The following is a 21,675-nucleotide window of genomic DNA, read 5'->3' as shown; positions in this document are numbered from 1 at the left end:
AATAATACATCCTGCTGGTCATTCCATAGCAGTATAAAGGCATAATCTTCTTTACTTTTTATGGCTGCAGAATACTCCATTGGTAAATGTTTCTATTAAATATTGAGGGTCTTTGGAGACTTTTTCAGTCTTTAGCTTTTAGCCCTGCAATAACTTTGTGTAAAATCCTTTTGTACTTTTTGTCAGTATATCTTAGAGATAAATACTAAAGACAGAATTCTGGATCAAATGGTAAATGATATGTTATTTTGCTAAAGATGGTCAAATTTTCTTCCTTCAAAGTTATGCCATGAAATATCTCCAACAACAATTTGCCAGTTATTTCAGAGCCTAACAGGGTCTGCCATTTTACAGCATGAGAAAAATGTATCTCACTATTATTTTAATTTGCATTGGTCTTGTAACAAATGAAGTTGGCAATCTCTTTTATTTATTTATTTATTTATTTATTTATTTTTTAAGTTGGCAATCTCTTTATGTATTCAAGAGTTATTTGCTTTTCTTTTTCTCTGAACTTTTAAAATATCTCTTGCCCATTTTTATTTTATTTTTGCCCATTTTATTTATTATTAAAAAATTTTTGTCAATTTTTTTCTTTTTTACTTTTAGAAGATTTTATTATAGATTTTGTCCCTTTTTTTGATTTATGTTGGAAGTATTTTTTTTCAGTTCATCATTTATCTTTTGATTTTGTGATGGTAACTTTTTTTTTTGCCATGAAAAGTTTCATTTTTTAATCTTTATGCAGTCATATAAAATTGTTTTTTCTGTATAATAGGCAGAAAAGTTTTTGCAAGTATAGAGGATTCGTCAATATTTTCTTCTAGTTCTTGCATAGTTTGTTTTTATATTTGAATTTTTTATCTTGTTATATGGTGTGAGGAACAAGTCCAATACTATCTTTTTCCACATGGCTCTCCAATAACACATAGAGACATTTTCATAAAGCAGCAGCAGCTAACAGTGTCAAGGACTGCTAAGAGGTTTGTTAGATTAAGAATTAAAAACTGTCAGGCTGGGGTTGTGGCTCAGAGGTAGAACACTCGCCTAGTATGTGTGAGGCACTGGGTTTGATCCTCAGCACCACATAAAAATAAAATAAAGATATTGTGTCCACCTATAACTTAAAAAAATAAATGTTTTAAAAAAAGAATTAAAAACTGTCAACACTTAGAAAAAGGGAGGTCAATGTGACCTTGACAATAGCAGTTTCAGTGAAGCAATGGGGCAGATGTCAGATTGAAATGGTTTGGGGATGGAAAGAAAGTGGATGCAGTAAGTATACGTGACTTCTTATTAGGTCCTAAAGTGATAGTCTTTTTTTTTTTTTTTTTTTTTTTTTTTTTTTTTTTATGGTGGGCAGGTACTGGGGATTGAACTCAGGGGCACTTGACCACTGAGCCTCAACCCCAGCCTATTTTATATTTTATTTAGAGACAGGGTCTCACTGAGTTGCTTAGCACCTCACTGTTGCTGAGGCTGGCTTTAAACTTGTGATCCTCCTGCCTCAGCCTCCCAAGCTGCTGGGATAACAGGCGTGCACCATTATGCCCAGCCATGATAGTCTTTTTATTAAGCACCATATAAAAGATTTAGAATTCTAAAAGGCATATTTAGTAAGTAAAACCCCTATGTAAGTCAGGGACAACCAGAAAAACAGAAATCATTTTAAGTATTTAAAATGGAGGGAATTATCCTTTGTGAGGATTAGAAAATGGTACCTGACATGGGGAGATATGTCAGTGAAGGGACACAGGGGGCTAACTCAAGTACAGAAGGGTTCAGCTCCTTGCCTTTTGGTTTGGTGCCTTTGTGTAGAACATACCCTCCACAACTGTATATAGTGGCCCTGGTTATCCTCATTTTAATGAAATAAATTGAATAATTTTCCCAATATCATATGGTAAATAAATGGACAATCAGAGATTACCAGATTCCGAATTTTCAGTGAATTGCTGTTGATTTCCTCCCTGGACAAGAGCTTCAATATTTTAATTTTATGAAGTGTAGAAAAGATTCATCCATGGTCAAGGTTCATGAACAGTCTGTTCACTACTGACTAATGTATTCATGGATCTGGGAACTTCTCTTAAGGTTGTCTTTTCCTTCTTCTTCTCTTTTTCTTTCCTACCCCTTCTCCTCCTTCCTCTTCTTTTTCTTTTACTCCTCCTTTCACCTTCCCCTCCTTATCTCCCTTCCTCTCCCTCCCTTTCCATTTCTCCCTTCTCTTCTTCCTCCATTTTAGACCCAGGATGAGGGATAGTGGTGACATTCACAAATTACTATTCCAGTGCCATTTGGAACACAGAGAAGTCAGCTTTCTTTGTTCTCAGAGGCAAACAACATCTAGTGGAAGTGGAAAGGGCTAGGCCCTAGTGTCCTGTGTTTTCCTAGTGACTATTTACCAGATTCTATGGTTTCACTGATGAACCATTGTTTTATGGCAAAGGGGCAGGAGGACTGTTTAGACTTAGGAAGGATTGTTCAAGGTACTCTGATATATTATTTGGTTTTTATTCTTCACCTTCACTCATTTAAGCACTCATTAAATATGTCTATAACAGTGTTTAGGGTGCCACTGAATGCACTTTATCATCAAGGAGGGCTCTCAGAAACATGAAGGACCTCTCAGGAACACTAGCTAAACTCAAATGATACTGATTTCAAAACCAGAACCTCAACATGAGTTCATGTTGGGAAGCAAGTAGGGCTGATATGTCTTATTCATGTCATCTTCTTTCCCAGTATCAAAGTACTTGGGAAGATGAATTATTAATCAGGAAGTTGCTAAGTGAGCATGGAATCAGAACAGGTGCTGATGAAATATCTTTACTCGCAACAGAGAACACCCCTCTACTGACTAGTCCCCAGATTGAGTTTTTCCCAGTGTTTCCCATAATTCAGCCACTTGAATACAAATACTATCTTTATGATAGTACTCCCCATTTTGCCATTCTTGCATACTACTATATTGTTTTTGTTTAAATGAGTAGAAATTTTAAAAAAACTTTATTTACTTTAGCTTCATTCTAAACAACTGTATTTCTGAACTCGCATTTGGTGTGTTATAGTTTTCTAATACATACTAAAATAAAAAATCAAAATTAAAAGTGGAATATATACCACATTTTGGTAAATATTGCTTTAGCTGTTATTAGAAAAATACAAAAAAATTGTCTCTTTAAACCTGGTTTGGTATTAAAACCGGTCTCTGTTGAATTTAAATTGATGTAGCATGATGGTATTTTGAAGACATTATATCCCCTTCCACCTCTATTTTGTGTTGATATTACGTAGTTCCAACTTACAATATTTTTATCTCATCTTTTTTTAAAAAATATTTTTTATTTTTTAGTTTTAGGTGAACACCATATCTTTTTTTTTATTTTTTTATTTTTTATTTTTACGTGGTGCTGAGACTCAAACCCAGTGCCTCACGCAGGCTAGGTGAGTGCGCTACCACTTTAGTCACATCCCCAGCCCCTTATTTCATCTTTAAATATATGATCATGTACAGAGTAGCAGATTTTCAAATATTTATGGCACCTAAGAATAAGCATCTATTCTCTCCCATTTGAGCTAATCCTTTTTTTTTGAACTGCTAGTGGATTAAAATTTATTTATTTTTTCTGTTTGGGAATTGACTCTAGGGACTCATGAATGTTAGGTAAGCACTCTACCTCTGAGCCACAACCCTACCTGTTAAAAAGAAATTTTTATAAGCCTTGACATGGTGCTAGACATAGTCTACATCAATTTAGAAAACATTCAGACAATGTAGAGATAATATTAAAACATAAAAAGATTAAAGTATCAGTTTTCTTTATCTATATTAACTTGGAGAAATTAGTGTCTCTTTCTAAATTGTGAAGAGTCATAACTATAAGCTTTTGCCTTGAGAAAACTGTTGTCCTACCTAATTATATGGGACTTGGAGAATTTGGAGAAACTGTATTTGATTGGAGGCTCACCTTCCCTGCCTGCCAGCTGTCTAATGAAACTTTTGAGGGAAGAAACAAAGTTTTAAATTTCAGTTAATACTGTTATTCTTTTTTATTTTTATATTTTAATAGTACTAGGGATTGGACCCAGGGGTTCACACATTCTAGGCAAATACTGTACCACTGAGCTACATTCCTATCTCTTTAAAAACAAAACAAAACAAAAACAAAAACAAGTTTTTTCCCCCCAGTACTGGAAATGGACCCAGGGGAGATCTACCACTAAGTTACATAAGTCCAGCTCTTTTTATTTTTATTTTGAGATAGGGTTTCTGTAATTTGCCCAGGCTGGCAATCCTCCTGCCTCAACTTCCTGAGTAGTTGGGATTAAAAGTGTGCATCAATGGCTTTGGCTAGCACTGTCATTCTTTTTACTACCTTGAAACAGGATAATTTTACTTGTAGTACCTAACATAATGTCTGGCATACTATCCTTTTCATTTTTTTTCACTTCCTTGAAATTTTATTTGAAGTACCCAAAATAATATCTGGCATACAGTAGGTGCTCATTTAAAGTCCACTTAATAAGGAAATGGATTCTAGTTTTTTACTTATGTTGCAATGTATTACTAATACTAATTTAAGTTCCTTCAGTGGGAACTGAAAATAGAATATATTGGTTTCATTTTCCTGGAACATACAGGAAGGAGCAAATATTTACTGAAGCATGCTTGTTCTTTTTCACTGTTTATGTTCAACTTTTGAACTATATTATTTTTACCCACTACTTATTTACCTTTTCCTCAATATTGAAATTCAATTCTCATCGTAATACACTTTTTAATAATCTGGGCTTGGTTTCACACATTTATGAAAATAAGGAACTTGAAAGCAACAAGAATTGTTGTGATACCTGAAAAGGAAAAGAATTTGTTCCCTCTAAAAGGCAGAGAATGTTTGTTAAATGTTTTAGATAATATGTGCATTTTAGAACATTTGTCCAAGTTTTGTTTTATTTTAATTTTTTTGGCAGTACTGGGAATTGAATCCAGGGGTGCTTTCCCATTAAGCTACATCCCCAGCCCTTCCCCTTTTATTTTTGAGATAGGGTCTTGCTAAGTTGCTCAAGCAGGCCAGGAACTTGTGATACTCCTGCCACAGCTTCTGAGTAGCCAGGCTTACAGTCATACTCTATCATGCCCAGCTCCAAGTTTTAAATGGCAGTTATATTAGAATATATTTTGGCTAGGTCTTTGTTGAATATGATCAATTCACCTTGTGAATAATCTGATATTTAAGCACTAACTATTTTATACCTTTATTTCACTTATTTCTTTTTATGTGGTGCTGAGGATCGAACCCAGGGTTTCGCCAAGGTCTCGCACGTGCGAGGCGAGTGCTTTACCGCTGAGCCACCACCCCAGCCCCAATCCTTATATATTCTTAATGCTGAAACAATAGGTGGTTCTAGAGAGGAAAAGTTTAAAGCTGTGTCTGAGCCTAAGCACCTTATCCTTGATGCCTGAGTATGAGACTATATTGGGATTTATTTTCCTGAGTGAGATATCCAGGAATTTCTTCAAAGATTCAGAGAAAGAAAAGTGACAGAAATAAAAGCTAAGTTTATAACTATGCTTTTTGAACAACTTCATGTCATGTACCTTGAAGGGATGGGAGAAATACTGAGAGGTTTTCCCTACTTTTTGAAGTAGGTAGAACGAGAATATTTAATTGATGAGAGCATTAAGTATCGAAATAATCCTTGGCCATTGTTTTGGTCAGTGGCCCTAGGGATATAAAAAGGAGGACTGCAAATGGCCTTGATGAACGACCTACGCCAGCATCAATTCCATCCTTCCTTCTGGAGCAGAGGCTGTTTCTTTCTTACAAAGGTGAACCACCAACTTTATAGATAGACTTTCTTTACAACACCCTGGGGTACCACCAGAATGGAGCCTCATCCTCACCCTTCATACAGGGAGGAAAAGGGATACAACACTCTACTGGCCTCAGCCTTACATGGAGGCACTGGTTCCCCGGATATGAAGCCATCACCTCAGAAATTGAGAACCAGAGAGGCCAACATCCAGGGACTGTGAGAGGCAAAAGGGGCGAGAAGTCTAAAAGGACTTTAAGGAGGATATTACTCTACTCCCCTTTTATTTTTATGTGAGAAAATGGAGGTGAACAGCTTTTACTTGCAGAATTTGCACAGGTTAAATCTAGAAACTCTCCAATATTGAGAATCCCATCCACAACGTGGAGACAGGGGAATTATGGCCAGCAGTGTAGCCACAGGCCTAAAGAAATCCTCAACGAGTGTGTACCAAAGGTTCCTGCCACTAAAGCCCTAAACAGGAGCAAATAGGGAACATACGGGCCTCAGGGAGAGGTGGGACTCTGCCCACCATCAGAGCGCTGATTGGCTGGTGGCGCTCGTCTCTTGGTGCTATTTGTTGTTGGAGCTGCGCACCTGACGCAGACTGCGTCTGCACGTGCAGCCGTTTAAGCGGCGACGGATCCTGTGAGGACCGGAGAGAACTGGAAGCGGAGAGGTGAGTGGGTGTGGAGCTTGCCTTGGGGTGCTTGCCTGGCCGTGGCCCAGGCCCTCTGGGGTTCTCGTCGCTGGGCCTTGTGCCAAAGAAAGAGTGGGATGGGCCGGACAAGCATTTGAAGCTTTCTTTGGGAGCCTTTCCCTCTCCTGTCTTGAGTCTAAAACCCTGTGGATGACCTGAGGCTTGAGGCCGGCGGAGGAGGTGAAGGGTCTTTTCCCCAGCGGTTACGCAGCCTTTTCTCTGACAAAGATTGTTATAGGACTATTTGTGTACAGACATTCCTGGAGGAAAGTAGTTGTCCTGTGTTGGAGAGATTTAGTTCTAACCTTTCTGTTCCAGTCTCCAAGGTCTTTCCCTAACCTCTCCATCCCAAGCAAACAAGAAACCTGTATCAGACTTCCTGTCTACCTTTGGAGGGGAGCGAAAGGAGAAAGCTTAGAAAGGCGGAAATCTTGAGTAGTATCTTCAAAAATTTCCGTCCCCTTAGTATCCAACAAGCTCTTTGTGGGGGATACTTTGACAGAGAACCGTTTTTTGGGACAGAGCCTAAGCATCACCGGCAACGTGGTGATTGCTAGAATGATTAGTTAAGTGGTTCATCTGGCTTTGAAATATAAAAAGGATGGCTATAAATGCAATCACTAGATAAGAAGCAATACCCAATTCTCCATTTTTTTGCAAAATCCTTTTGGGAAGATTAGCACTTAGTTGAGCATTTCCAAGAGCTATATGTGAAACAATGATTGTTGATTATTTATACTTTTTTTTTTTTGGTGGGTGTGGATGTGCTGGGAATCAAACCCTGGGTCTCATTTGCTCTGTGAGGGAGTTATAACCCCAGACGGATAGTTTATGCTGTTAAAGACACAGTTCTTATCTAATGGAGGTCAAAGTGCTTTTTCCCCCCACAAAATAAAAATAGAACTTGAAGCCACCATGGGAGATGAAGATTGGGAAGCAGAAATCATCAAACCTCATGTGTCTTCCTATGTTCCTGTATTTGAAAAGGTAATAAAATTTAAAGTGTGCAGTTATTAAATGCTATGGATTTTTATCAAAGTTGAAAAACTGGTGGGGAAGTTTTAAATTATAGACTATTTCAGTGTTTATCTCTGTGGTTGTTATAAACTATTTTATGGGGAATGAGAAAGAATGCCTGTGTAGAATTATGTATCTGATAATGTGACAATTAAAAGCTAAATTAGATGTGATATGAAGAACTTATTTACATCTCAGTGATTTAGGACTTACAGGTGAAAGCAAGCTTGTTCAAATTTGGTGGAATGTCTCTGAGGGACACTTACATGGAAAATTGGCAAAAGTTTGGTTCTGGATGATATTTTGAATTCTGAAAATTGGTTTTATGCAAGGAAGGTTCCTAAGATAAATATTTTAGGCTGATTCAAATGGTGCCATCAGTTTAATATATTATAGATCATCAGATCTTTTTCCTGTTTGGCATTTGTGAAATTGCATTGTAATTCAGAAGCAGTGGCGCTAGGTTAGATTTTTTGGGTTTCAGTTCTGACTTTTAAAAAATTTGTGGAATGAAACTTGATAATATAGTTTAAGGGATTGATTTTGCAGAAGTGTTACTTTGTTGACATTATCTCCAAAAGTTTTTATTCTCTTCAGAATTTCCTGTTTGTGTGTAAGACAATAAATTTTGATACTTTGATTTTAAGTGATGCCTTTGTGTAAATCCTTATTTTATACAAAAAATGCAGTTCTTTAAATTAACTGGAATTGATTCATATGTGGAGTTTGAATAGCAATACCCAAAATATTAATCTGATTTTGTCATGTTTCTTATCTTGGAAGTTATTTTAGAAATAACATCTTTTTATTATTTTCTTATAGTCATCTTTCATCATAAAAGCATAACCACATTTTTGTGAAAAAAGGAGAAAAATCACCTAAAAATGTTGCTCTCTAGCATAGTTACTCCTATGAAAAGCTTCCCTCTATCTTCCAAAATATGTTTTTATTAGAGTATATAACAAAATTTTTTTAAGTACTGAAATTGAACCCAGGGCCTGATGCATACTGGGCAAACATGGTACCATTGAGCAACATCCCAGCCCTATCACAGTAATTTTTGAATCCAGCTTTTGTTTTTTTCACTCTTTACAGATTATTCCATATTACTAATTTCCTACAAATAATTTCTTATGCATACATAAGACCTATGGAAAGGATCTGTCATAATATGAATGATTTCTGTTGTGGGAATTTAAGATGGTGTTGGTTTTTTACTTTGACATTGTCATAAGTACCTACAACTTATTTCATTTGGGATTTTTTTTTTTCTCAAAAATAGAATTACTCGTTGGGTTTGGTGATGCACCCCGTAATCCCAGTGGTTTGGGAGGCTGAGGCAGGGGGATTGCGAGTTCAAACCCAGCTTCAGCAAAAGCAAAGCACTAAGCAACTCAGTCAAATCCTTTCTCTAAATAGAATACAAAATAGGACTGGGGATGTGGTTCAGTGGTTGAGTGCCCCTGAGTTCAATCCCCAATAAATCCCCTCCTCCAAAAAAAAAAAAAGGAATTATTTGGTCAGAGGATATTTTATGGCTCCCTTTTCATCCCCTTTTTCTTAATAGATTTGCTATAATACAAAGTTTAATATACAGATAGGCTTTTTTCCATCAGTCTAGTTTTTATTTTTTTAGTTTGAGATGTTTGTCTAAATGGAGCACTCTTTAAACAGCACAGTGCACTGCAATATGTTGTGCATATTTGTTGTATCAAGTTTCAGAAATTGAGGATTAGCTATTACATCTTGCAAGTTCACCTTTTTGGAGTCATTGTAGTATTTGTAACATACCTTGTATCATGACATTTGGAATACTAAATAGAATGTGAATTTATGTTGATAATTTCACCTTACAGTTCTTAATACATCTGTACGGGGCCAATTTATAGTAAATTTTTTACATTTGTCTGCAAACTTGACACCTGGTGCTGGTTGTGCAATTAGTAACTTCCTAGTTAACTTGAACATGATGCAGTCAGTAGCTTTGTTTTCCTTTCTGGTTTGATTAAGTGCAGAGAATAAGGATGTATAAATGACATTTTTATGGAGGAAAATTTGGAGGTCTTTTATTCCCTGCCATTTTTTTATCTAAGGCACCAATTTAAAAAAAAAAATACTTTTAAGTTGTAGATGGACACTATACCTTTATTTTGTTTATATGTGGTGCTGAGGATCGAACCCAGGGTCTCACACATGATAGACCAGTGCTCTATGGCTGAGCGAGCCATATCCCAGCCCTAAGGCACCCCTTTGATTGGTCATTCTAAATAAGTTTTCATCTCAAAACTAGGTGATGCTTTCCTTTTAAATTTATAGTGGCTTTAAAAAAATAGCATTGGATTAATATCAGTTTAAGCAATATTTATCATCAGACTTTTATGAGTGCTTTGCAGGAGCTTTTTTTTTGAGATATGTTCATAAATGCTTGTATAATTTTGCAGTAATAGGACACCGTTCTGGTAGCACTTAGAAAGACATGGTGGCACACACCTTGTAATACCAGAGATTCCTTAAGTTGAGGCAGGAGGAGTGCAAGTTTGAGGCCAGCCTGGGCAACTTAGTGAGACCCTGTCTCAAAATAAGAAAAGTTGGGGACGTAACTCCATGATAGAGTGCCTGGGGATTCAGTCTCCAGTACCTGTCCTCTTTCTCTCACAGAAAAACTCCAAACTCCAAAATCTTGATTTTGAAGTGAATACACAACCTGGGGGAATAGAAAAATGAAAGATATGGGTTATAAAAAATTTGGTAACTGAGCAGTTATAAATTCCAGAAATCTCAGTGGTTGACATTTGTACATAGTATGCAGGCTTATTGGGATGAGTGTTAGAATGTATGGATATAGTGAGTGTATTAGATATTTAGTTTGCTTACTTATTGTTAGCTGTTAGTGTTTTTTGTTAGATGACCAGATGATTAAATGTAGTGGTCATTACTGTATTGAATAAATTTCCATTTTTGTGGTACATATCAGAAGATAAAAGCTTTTGTGATTAAAGTGGAAACAGTGTGAGATAATTGCTCCACAGTGGTAATTGTGTTAAGTAGCAGTAGCAAAGTTAGTAATAATTTAGAAAAAGAGCTTGCATATGACATTCCAGAATTGAAAAGGGTACAGGTGAAAAGAAATGTGTTCACCAAAATAGGATATTTTGTAGCTGCATAGGGAAGTTCTTATGTGTTAAAACATTTTGAAATTTAAATTTTTTGTTTCAGTACTGGGGATTGAACTCAGGTTCTAGCACATGTTAGGCAAGTGCTCTCCCACTAAGCTGCATCTCCACCTCTTCACTAAATTTTGTTTTGTGACAGGGTCTTGCTACATTTCTCAGGCTGAACTTGAATCTGTGATCCTTCTGTCTCAGCCTCCCAAGTAGTTGGAATTAAGGGTTTACACCACTATTCCTGGCTTGAAGTTTCTAAATTGGTTCACTTGGGTGATTTAAGAGGTTAAAAATGATTTATAGCTAGGTGTCCTAAAAGTAAACCGACAAGCTTTCTGATCACTCAACATATATTTATTGAATTCTGTATGCTGAAGGTAGTGTTGAACATGATTAAATACTTGCTGTCAAAGACTTGTATTTTATTTGGGGAGATAGAATAATCACATTTGTGAACCAGATAATTATGAATGATTTAAAAAGTGCTATGGATGGGTCTGGGGTTGTGGCTCAGAGGTAATCATTAGAGCACTCATCTAGCATGTGCAAGGGACTGGATTCGATTCTCAGCACCACATAAAAATAAAAAAGTGAAGGCATTGTGTCCAACTACAACTAAAAACATTTTTTTTTAAAGTGCTATGGAAAAAATAAGGAATTTTGAGTGTGTTTGTGTGTGTGTGTGGGGGGGGGTTGGTTCAAGTGGAGAGAGGGAAGGCTTCCTTGACTCATGAGTGGGAGATCTGAAACAGTTCCCAAAAGCCATCATTTACCAAGCTTCTGAGTCAGAGGAAGGATATTTGGATACCAAGAAAAATGTGAATGTGTTGAGTTCATGTGTCTGTGGCAGCAATTACCCCTAATTGGGTAATTTAAAACAATAGAAATTTATTCTCATATTGTTCCAGAAGTCAGAAGTTAGAAATCAAGGTTTGAGCAGGTCTACCTTCCATCTTGAAGCTCTTGGAGAAAATCTTTTTCTCGTCTATCATTTGGTGGCTGTAAGAGGACATTGGCTTGTGGTTGCATTTCTTAGCTGTGTTCACATGGCCATTTCCTCTGTGTATTTGTGTTATCTCCCTTTACCCCTTTCAAAGGACCCACTCAGATAAAACAGTGTAATCTCTTCATTTCAGAATCCTTAATCACATCTGCCATGACCCTTTTTCAAATAAGTAACACTTACAAAGTCCAGGAATTAGGATTATTTATTAATGACCATTATCCAATTTATTACAGCCAATATGACTAAAGCACAATGAAATAAGACAAGAGTAGTAGAAGTTGAATTCAGAGAAGGAAAGGGAAAAGGAGAGGAATTGGAGGTACTTGCATATAAAGACAAGTTCTTTTCTGTGCATAAGTGAATTTTCTTAGAGTGAATTCCATTTGAATAATTTGGATATATTAACGATTTCATTTTATTATAAACACAGTGGAAGTTTTAAAAATAAATTTTATTGTTGAAAGTGTTAAGCCACTAATATCCTTCTGACAATGTCAGAACCTCAGTCGTAGCCTAATGTTACATCACAATGCCTATGTTGCTCACTTTACTTCCTCTTATTACCTAAGTATTGTATCATTTCACATCATAAGAAGAGTGAGTACAGCCCAATAAAATTTTGAGAGACCATATTACGTAATTTTATTACATAATTATAATTATTCTTATTTTGTTAATATCTTATTGTGCCCAATTTATAAATTAAACTTTATCACAGGTATGTTTGTGTAGGAAAGAATATATTGTGTCTGTATGAATCAGTGGTTTGATATCCATTGTTTCAGGCATCCACTAGAAGTCTTAGAATGCATTCTACTGGAAAAGGGGTTACTATTCTAATTTTCTATTTGTGAAATAGATGACATTCTTATTATGCAAAGTGAAAAACTGGTCTTTCCTCTTACAGGATAAATATTCTTCTGGAGCAAATGGAGACACTTTTAACAGGACTTCAGCTTCATCATCAGGTATGTGTTAAGGAAAAAAAGGCAAAACTCTTTGAAAATTTCATCTAGTGAATAAGGAGCAGATTGGTAGACATATTTAAAATTTTTTTCTAATATTTACTTCTTAGTTGTAGTTGGACACAACATCTTTATTTCACTTGTTTATCTTTGTATGTGATGCTGAGGATCAAACCCAGGGTCTCGCACGTGCGAGGCGAGCGCTCTACCGCTGAGCCACGATCCCAGCCCAGCATATTTTTTAAAATAAATTTTTGGTTGTTTATATGGTACTGAGAATCAAACTAGTGCCTCATTCGTCCTAGCTAGGCAAGTGCTCTCCCACTGCGCTACAACCCATCCCCCTGATAAGGGGATGTTTTAAAATTTCCTAGTGAGAATTCATTATAATTTGGATACCTTGGGTTGGGGGCACTTCTAGCTAGAGTAGGGGAGAGAAGGGAAAGTGTAGTGTTAGTATAGTTAGTGGATTACTGTAAACCTTTGTTCAACCTGGAAGTTGCATGTTTGGCTTCTAGGTTGCTAGAGCATTGTCAGGATTCGTGACATAAGGAAGTATGATATTGTATATTATATGTAAAGTTATTGAAGCAGATTCCAATGGTGGTGAATGGCCAGGGTAAAAACTATTCAAGCCACACATGTCATGCCTTTAAGATATGAGTTTCTTTGAGATCAGAAAACTAATTTCGGATAAGTCCTAAGAGAAGAAGAGAAATGAATTTCAAGATAAAGGAGCCCTATCCTTCCTGCTGCTCTCAATTACCTTCTCTGAACTTGTTTCCACCTGGGCTGCTCCCTCACACTGATGCATTCACCTTGATTGTCCAACACACATACTCTCTCTAATATAGAGTTGATGTGGATGGGAAGATGGATTTAAGTGGGAGGGCTTAGTCTAGGAAGTTAAACTCATGACAGTAGTCTTTTGCTTTATTGAAGTTCAAAGCAGGCTGAAATGGATTGTTATTGTATTGAAAGAATTTTTTATTGTGGTTATTGCAATTTTGACATTTTTTAAGTGTATAGTTCAGTGACATTAAGTATATTCACATTGCTGTGTAATACCACCCTTCCTCCACTTCCAGAACCTTTTGATCTTCCCAAACTGAAATTCTATACCCATTAAACAATAACTTGAAACCACCATTTTACTTTAAAAATATTTTTTTTCATTGTAGATGGACACAATACCATTATTTTATTTATTTATTTTTATGTGGTTCTGAGGATCAAACCCAGTGCCTGACATGTGCTAGGCAAGTGCTCTACCTGCTGAACTATAATCTCAGCCCCACCATTGTATTTTTTGTGAATTGAATTACTATATGTTTGCTGTGAGTCTCTATGTATTTGAGTTAATATTTTCAGAAAGCTAGATTGAAATAACCACCAACTAAAAGCTGAGCTTTTGCTTAGTTCTGTGAATATTTAGACTAATGAAACAAAATCAATCAATTACGTTTTCTTATTACAGAATATATGAGGCAAATGAATGTATACTAAACTGATAGTTCAATATGTTTATTTCCCCCCAAAAAATAAGAAATAAAATTATCTGAAATCCTGATTTTCATTTGTAGATTTAGCCACTGTTGACAGTCGTTTGATTTTTATTTTTTTAAGATCTCTCTATATATCCCGCAGAGATAATTTTATTCCACTGGCTTTACACATACTTCTTTTTATTATAAATATTTGTCATGTTTTTCCTTTGCCTACCTGCCCTTTCATTCCATGCCCTTATTATGTTCTTAGAATTGTACTTGAAAATATTTCTTTACGTATTTCATAGAAATGGAATCTTATTATACCACATCTTTTACTTAATGATAGTCACAGAAAACTTTCTAAGCAACTATTATAATCTAATTCTTTTCAAAATTAAGTGAAAAAAGTTCACATTATCTGGTTTTAAAATGTCAGAGCTTATAGGCCATGAAGTTACTTTTATATAGTAGTTCTTTTATAAAGTTACTACTTTATAGCTATGTATATGTCATTCACTTTTGAACGCCATAATATGGTTTCATTTCTTTTATCAACCCTCTGTTTTTTTGCTAGTTAACTCTTGTTTCGTTAGCTTGAAATTCTGTGTTCCTATTGCTAGTTCATTTCCAAACTCTCTACCAGAAGCACAAACAAATATCCATTTAGTTTATAACATATAATGTGATCTATCAATTTCTTTTTTTTAATTGGAAAAGGATTTGAATACTCCATCCAGCTGTTTTAGTATAGACTGGCCTTTCTCTAGCTTTCTCCCATTCCATTTTCTCTGGATCCTATGTTTCTTCTGCCTTGAACCCTCCACCCCCCTCACTTTGCCTGAATTCATTTTTCTTCAGCTTTCAGAGAGGAAATTGAAAATGTTTTAACCTTCATGCTTCATTGATAGTATAAGGGAAGAATTAGCTTGGAAATAATTTTGAATCTTATTGTGTGAAATTCTAGTGATGGTGTTAAGAAGTTTGATATTCTGAGTCCTGACCCTTTGTATATGCCTACTTTTAAAACATCTCTAGAGCTTTTAGTATCTTTTTTTGCCTATGTATACATAATAAACATTTTCAGACATATAACAGTTTATCAAAGCAGATTGTCAAGAATGTAATCCTATCATTATTTCTTCAAAAAATGCCAAATACAGTTAAGGTTTTTTGTTCTAGGCATTTTTGTTTAGCAGCTACATTGTTTAGAAAGTCTTTACACTAAGTGACCTTTCTTAAAGACATTGTGCAAGATAGTGAAATTAATTCAATCTGCTTAGATAAGTGACATCTCAGAAAACAAAATTCTATGCTGTTATGAAATATCTCTCTACATACTTATTTTCTGTGATAATATTAATTTTGGCCAAATTGCATTTTTGTTGAGAAGTTGGGAGAAGTCTAGAGATAGATGGGCATACATTATGTGGCTCCTAAGTGCAAAATCAGTCAGATATATAAAATTATAGGAAATGAGGGAGAAAAATGTCAGTAATAGCTAAGTGATATAAATGCCAGAAGGTAGGAGAAATTTTGAGATGCATATACAGATATTTCAGTTTGTGAGTATAGGGTATTTTTTTTTAAATTTGTTTATTGATTCTAAAACAACTATTGATTTGTCTCTTACACCCCCCCCCCCCAAGTGCTAGGGTTGAGCCCAGGGTTTTACACATGCTAGGCAAGAGCTCTACCACTGAACTACATCCCAAGTAAATTTTTTAAATTTAGTTTTTAGTTGTAGATGGACACAATACCTTTATTTTATTATTTTTATGTGGTGTTGAGGATTGAACTCAGTGTCTCACACATGTGAGACAAGTGCTCTACCACTGAACTACAACCCCTGCCCCCCAGGTTACTTTTTATTTTGAGAGAGAATCTTGCCCAGTCTGACCTTGAGCTTACCATCTTCCTGACTCAGCTTCCTAATTAGCTGGGATTACAGGAATGCACCGCTGTGCCCAGCTGAGTTGTCATCTCTTACACCTGAGTTACTTTCTTATGTATTGAGTACTGTTGTGCTGAAGTCTGCTTTCACACATTGATTGAAGATGGAAACTTGAGTGAGAACACCTTATCACCTTTTCTGTTGGTGTTTTTGTTTCACAAGTTGGGGACTATTAGGTTTGATGTTTTTTTTTTTTTTTTTTTTTTTAAATCAGGGATCAAACCCAGGGGCACTTAACCATTGTGCCATATTGCTAGTCCTTTTTATTTCTTATTTTTAAATTTTGAGGCAGTATCTTGCTAAGTTGCTTAGGTGTCTCACCAAGTTGGGGAGGCTGGCTTTGAACTTGAGATCTTCCTGTCTCGGCCTCCTGAGCTGCTGGGATTATAGGAGTGCACCACCACATCTGGCTATTATATTTCTCTGAAATTATGGAAATATCATCCATTTGCACTGTTCAGTATGATAGCTACAAGCTACATTTGGCTGTTGAGGGTTTAAAATGTGTTATATATCTTATGATAATTAAATATTTTTTATTTTTAATCTGTTATAAATTACCTTTTAAAAAAGGTATTCTAGGGCTGGTAGTTCAGTGGTAGAACTCTTACCTAGCATGTTTGAGGCACTGGATTCAATCCTATAATTATGTTTATCTACAACTAAAAATTTTAAAAAAGTGTATTTAATATTAAAATACCCTTATATACTGGGATAAAACCAACTTTCTCATGATAGTAAAGTGTTTTTTTTAGATGTAGATGAACACAGTACCTTTATTTATTTTTATGTGGTGCTGAGGATTGAACCCAGAGCCTCACTCGTGCTAAGGCAAGTACTCTACAGCCCTAGCCCTCTAGTAATATTTTATTCTTTCAGTTTACTGTGGGGTCTGGTTAGCTAATATATTGAAATTTTGTATCTGTTAGTAATGGGGGTTTATAATTTTTTTCTGTTTTTTCATATCAGAGTTATTCTAGCCTTGTGAAATAAATTGGTGAATAGTATATTTTCTAGAAGATGTGTATGATATTGGATTGATTAGCTTTTTGCCAGTTTTATAGAACTCTCCTGTAAAACACTCTCTGGGCTTGATGTAGAAATTTAAAGTCTGATTGAATTTCTATAGGATAACTGTGTGTGTATGTGTGTTTGCATTATTTCTTAAGTAAGTTTTGGTGAGTTAATTTTTGGAAACTTTTCTGTTTTTTTTTTGGTTCTGGGATTGAACCCAGAATCTTGCACATGCTAGTCAAGCAATTTACCACTGAGCTACATCCCCAGTCCTTTTTGTTTTTTATTTTGAGAGTGTCTTTGAGTCCTGAGGGTGGTCTCGAACTTATGATCCTTCTGCCTCAGCCTCCCAAGTAGTTGCAATTATGTGTGCTACCACACTTGGTGATTCTAAGTGTTTTAAACTTTCATTGTGATATATTTCTTTGAGTTATGAGTTCTGTTGAAGTACTTAAAAATGTAACAATATTTATGAATTTTTTTCTGTTATGATTGATTTATAGAGTAAACTGGTTCTCTTGTCATACAATAGATTTTACTGAATGGTTGAAGGAAATGAATGGTGATCAGTTTGGTTTATTTGATTGTATGTTAGGAATTAGATTTCCAAGACATAATGACTTACATTACAACACTCTATGTTGCACAAATGTCACTTCTGTTACTGATGCTATTATGAAACTAATTTTCTTCATCAGAATATCTTAAATTAAAGAAACACTGTTACATTAAAAAAGAAAAAATTCCAGCCAGGCATGGTGGTGCATACCTGTAATCCCAGTCACTTGGGAGGCTGAGGCAGGAGGATTGAGAGATCAAAGCCAGCCTCAGCAATTTAGCTGGGGCTCTAAGCAACTGAGTGAGACTTGTCTCTAAATAAAACATAAAAAAGGGCTACGGATGTGGCTCAGTGTTGGGTGCAATCCCTGGTACCCACCACCCCCCCTCCAAAAAAAGAAGAAAAAACCATTTCATATATAAAGGGATTCTAAGCCTTTTGTGTATATGGTATGAATTTTTGAAATTTGTTGTTTGTGGCCCGCGTAGCAGGTTTTTAAAAATTTATTTAATATATTTTGGTACTGGAGATTGAACTCAGGGACACATAACCACTGAGCCACATCTCCAGCCCTATTTGAATTTTATTTAGACACACGGTCTCACTGAGTTCCTTAGCCTCTCAGCATTGCTGAGGCTGGCTTTAAACTCCTAATCCTCGTGCCTCAGCCTCCTGAGCAGCTGGGAGTATAGGCATGCACCGCTTCGCCCGGCCTTAGGTTTTTAAATAAACATTCTGTTGTGGAAGAAAGTTCTGTAATGTTGAGTGCTACATATTTCTATGAAACTAATGTGCATAGCATTCTATGGATGACTAATTTCTTTATTCTCTTTCAATTTTGCTATTATCTGTGCTTATAAAAAACATCTTTAGCCAGGTGTGGTGGTACACATCTGTAACCTCAACTACTTGGGATGCTGAGGCAGGAGGATCACAAGTTCAAAGCCAGCCTCAGCAACTTATTGAGGCCCTAAACATCTTAGCGAGATCATGTTTCAAAATAAAAAATGGGCTGAGGATGTGACTCAGAGGTTAAGCACCCTTCAGTTCAATCCCCAGTACCAAACCAACTCAAACCAAGCAAAAACTCCCTTTGTATCTGTCTCTGTTACTTCACATTAATGTACTTTAGAAAAGTATATACTTTTTAATTTAGAGTCAAGATTTATTGGTTCAGTTTACAGTCTAAGAATAGTGTGTGATTTATATTTGTTTCACGTGTGTCCTTGAATATTCTGGTTATATTAGCAAATTTAAAAGCACTGGGTATTAGCAAATTTAAAAACAGTCCTGTGGTTGAAAATTGCTATCTCCTCCTTCTGATTTTCAGTTTTGAATTATGAGTGAAATTTAGTCAACATTTTTTTTCTTTTGGAGAGTTACCTATTCATTTTTTTTATCCCATTTTTCTTCTAGACTCTTCATCATCTTTCTTATTGCTATATAAAATTCCTCTTTTGCTACATGTGGCACATTGAGGAGACTTACAATTTGCATACTACTTGAATACTTATTGTTTGACTTCTTTCAAAATGTCATTTGCTTTAGAAATGGATGATGGACCTTCTCGAAGAGATCATTTCATGAGAAGTGGATTTGCTTCAGGGAGGAGTTTGGGAAACAGAGGTAAGATCTTTTTTTTTTTTTTTTTTGCTTTGTTTGTTTATTTGTTTTTTTTTATTGGTTGTTCAAAACATTACAAAGCTCATGACATATCATCTTTCATACATTTGATTCAAGTGAGTTATGAACTCCCATTTTTACCCCAAATACAAATTACAGAATCACATCAGTTACACATTCACATTTTTACATAATGCCATATTTGTGACTGTTGTATTTTGCTGCCTTTCCTATCCCCTACTATCCCCCCTCCCCTCCCCTCCCATCTTCCCTCTCTACCTCATCTGTTGTTGTTCAGTTCTCTCCCTTGTTTCTCCCCCCCCTTCCCCCTCACAACCTCTTATATGTGATTTCGTATAACATTGAGGGTTTCCTTCCGTTTCCATAAATGAGGAAAACCACTCCATTCACAATATCCTCAAAAAAAAAAATACTTGGGAGGTAGGATCTTTGTTTTTCTTTAATCTCCTGGACTTTTGGATAATGGAATGGCTTTCATAGCTGTTTAGTGCAAAGCTAAATATTTTATAACTCCATGTATAGTAGATTTTTTTGGGATAATGAGTTCATCATTTTTTGAAATGTAAATATTCTTTTTGCTGCTTTATTTCTTTGGGGGGTAGTAGGACAAAATTAAATTGATTGGACAGATAGATTATTTAACAGATTGGTTGGGCAGATGCTCCACATAGCCTTCTCTTAATTTATGATTATTGATTTCTTATAATTCTTATAATTTCTTATAATTAACATGGGAGGAATGTAAAAAGCTTTACAGATCCAGATGAGGAGGACTCTTTCTTGATATATATCATCTATATATATTTATTTATTTTTTGGTACCAGGGATTGAACCCAGCGGTGCTTAACCATCTTTTTAATTTTGAGACAGGGTCTCACTAGTTTGCTCAGGGCCTTGCTAAGTTACAGAGGCTGGTTGCACTTGCCATCCTCCTGCCTCAGCCTCCTGAGCTGGGATTATAGGCGTGAGTTTTGTATTTCTTAACAAAAGGCATTATGGGAAACATTTCTTTTTTTTTTTTTTTAAGAGAGAGAGAGAGAGAAAGAGAGAGAGAGAATTTTTAATATTTTATTTTTTAGTTATCGGCAGACACAACATCTTTGTTTGTATGTGGTGCTGAGGATCGAACCTGGGCCGCATGCATGCCAGGCGAGCACGCTACCGCTTGAGCCACATCCCCAGCCCTATGGGAAACATTTCTATTAGTTCATTAGTATTAGGTTTATGAGGTTATTTTACCAAGCTTGGGTTCTTAAATTTTACTTTCAGAATTGCCAACATTTTATTTGACAGGTGGTAACACAGTGAGATACCTTCCTATAATCCGTTTTTTTAGACTTCATAGTAAAATGCTGAAAATATTCTAAATCATTTTTTTTATAGTGCAATAACATAATTAGAAACTCAAATCAAAAATCTGTATGACTTTCTTGGCATGGTAGCTAATTCCTGTAATCTTAATGACTTGGGAGACTGAGGTAGGAGGATTGCAAGATTGAGGCCAGCCTGGGCAACTTAGCAAGACCCTGTCTCAAAAAAAGGGTTGGGGATGTAGCTCAGTGGTAGAGGACCACTGTGTTTAATTTCTGATACCAAAAAAAAAAAAAAAAAAAAAAAAAATTATTTTTTTTAGGGGATTCCATAACTAGGGCTATTTAGTACTTTTAAACATGCATAATACTTCTCCTTAAATTTATCTTTTTTTTTTTTTTTTAAAGAGAGAGTGAGAAAGAGGAAGAATTTTACTATTTATTTTTTAGTTTTCGGTGGACACAACATCTTTGTCTGTATGTGGTGCTGAGGATCGAACCCGGGCCGCATGCATGCCAGGCGAGCGCGCTACCACTTGAGCCACATCCCCAGCCCAAATTTATCTTTGAAAGATTTTATTATATTTCCAATTCCTTTTTCATCATTGGAATCTAAAAGTTAATATGTGTAATTTCATTTGACATTTGGAAAACATAGTTTCTATTTAGATACAATGAACACAAATTTGAATTTTATATTTGGATATGGTCCTTCTAGTTGACTTAATTTATATTTTAAATATGCATACATATCTTGCTTTTAAAGCTTACATGTCAAGGTATGGTGATTTGGATCATGTAATTAATTGTTGCAAGAGGTTCAGATGTGGGCTTTGTTAACTATTACTAACAATAAAAATAATAAATACCTTAATAGTATACTTAAGAATATTTTAATATTTAAATGTTAATATATTTAGATAATTTTAAAATTATAATTTTTGAAAAGCTTATGTGATACTTTTTGATGTAGACTTCTGTTGTTGAATAGTTCCTTTTCAATGACAAAACCACCACTTAGATTTTATCACAAATCA

At 35.5% G+C, this 21,675-nt stretch overlaps 1 protein-coding gene across 5 annotated transcripts in view; it reads left to right on the top strand.

Moving 5' to 3' along the window:
- The first annotated feature begins 7,432 nt into the window (after window positions 1-7,432).
- Ddx4 (DEAD-box helicase 4) overlaps window positions 7,433-21,675 on the top strand; it is a 51,153-nt gene continuing 36,910 nt past the window's right edge. For 4 of the 5 annotated variants that reach the window (XM_076856131.1, XM_076856133.1, XM_076856129.1 and 1 more), the window contains exons 1-3: window positions 7,433-7,504; window positions 12,612-12,672; window positions 19,232-19,309. In XM_076856131.1, coding sequence (XP_076712246.1) covers window positions 7,433-7,504; window positions 12,612-12,672; window positions 19,232-19,309 — 211 coding nt within the window. The remainder of the gene's footprint in view (window positions 7,505-12,611; window positions 12,673-19,231; window positions 19,310-21,675) is intronic. The other variant, XM_076856132.1, reaches the window with a different exon arrangement.

Source organism: Callospermophilus lateralis, chromosome 5, assembly GCF_048772815.1.
Source record: "Callospermophilus lateralis isolate mCalLat2 chromosome 5, mCalLat2.hap1, whole genome shotgun sequence".
Taxonomy (NCBI): domain Eukaryota; kingdom Metazoa; phylum Chordata; class Mammalia; order Rodentia; family Sciuridae; genus Callospermophilus; species Callospermophilus lateralis.
Note: the sequence above shows the minus strand (reverse complement) of the source record. Positions and strands in the feature narration are given on the sequence as shown.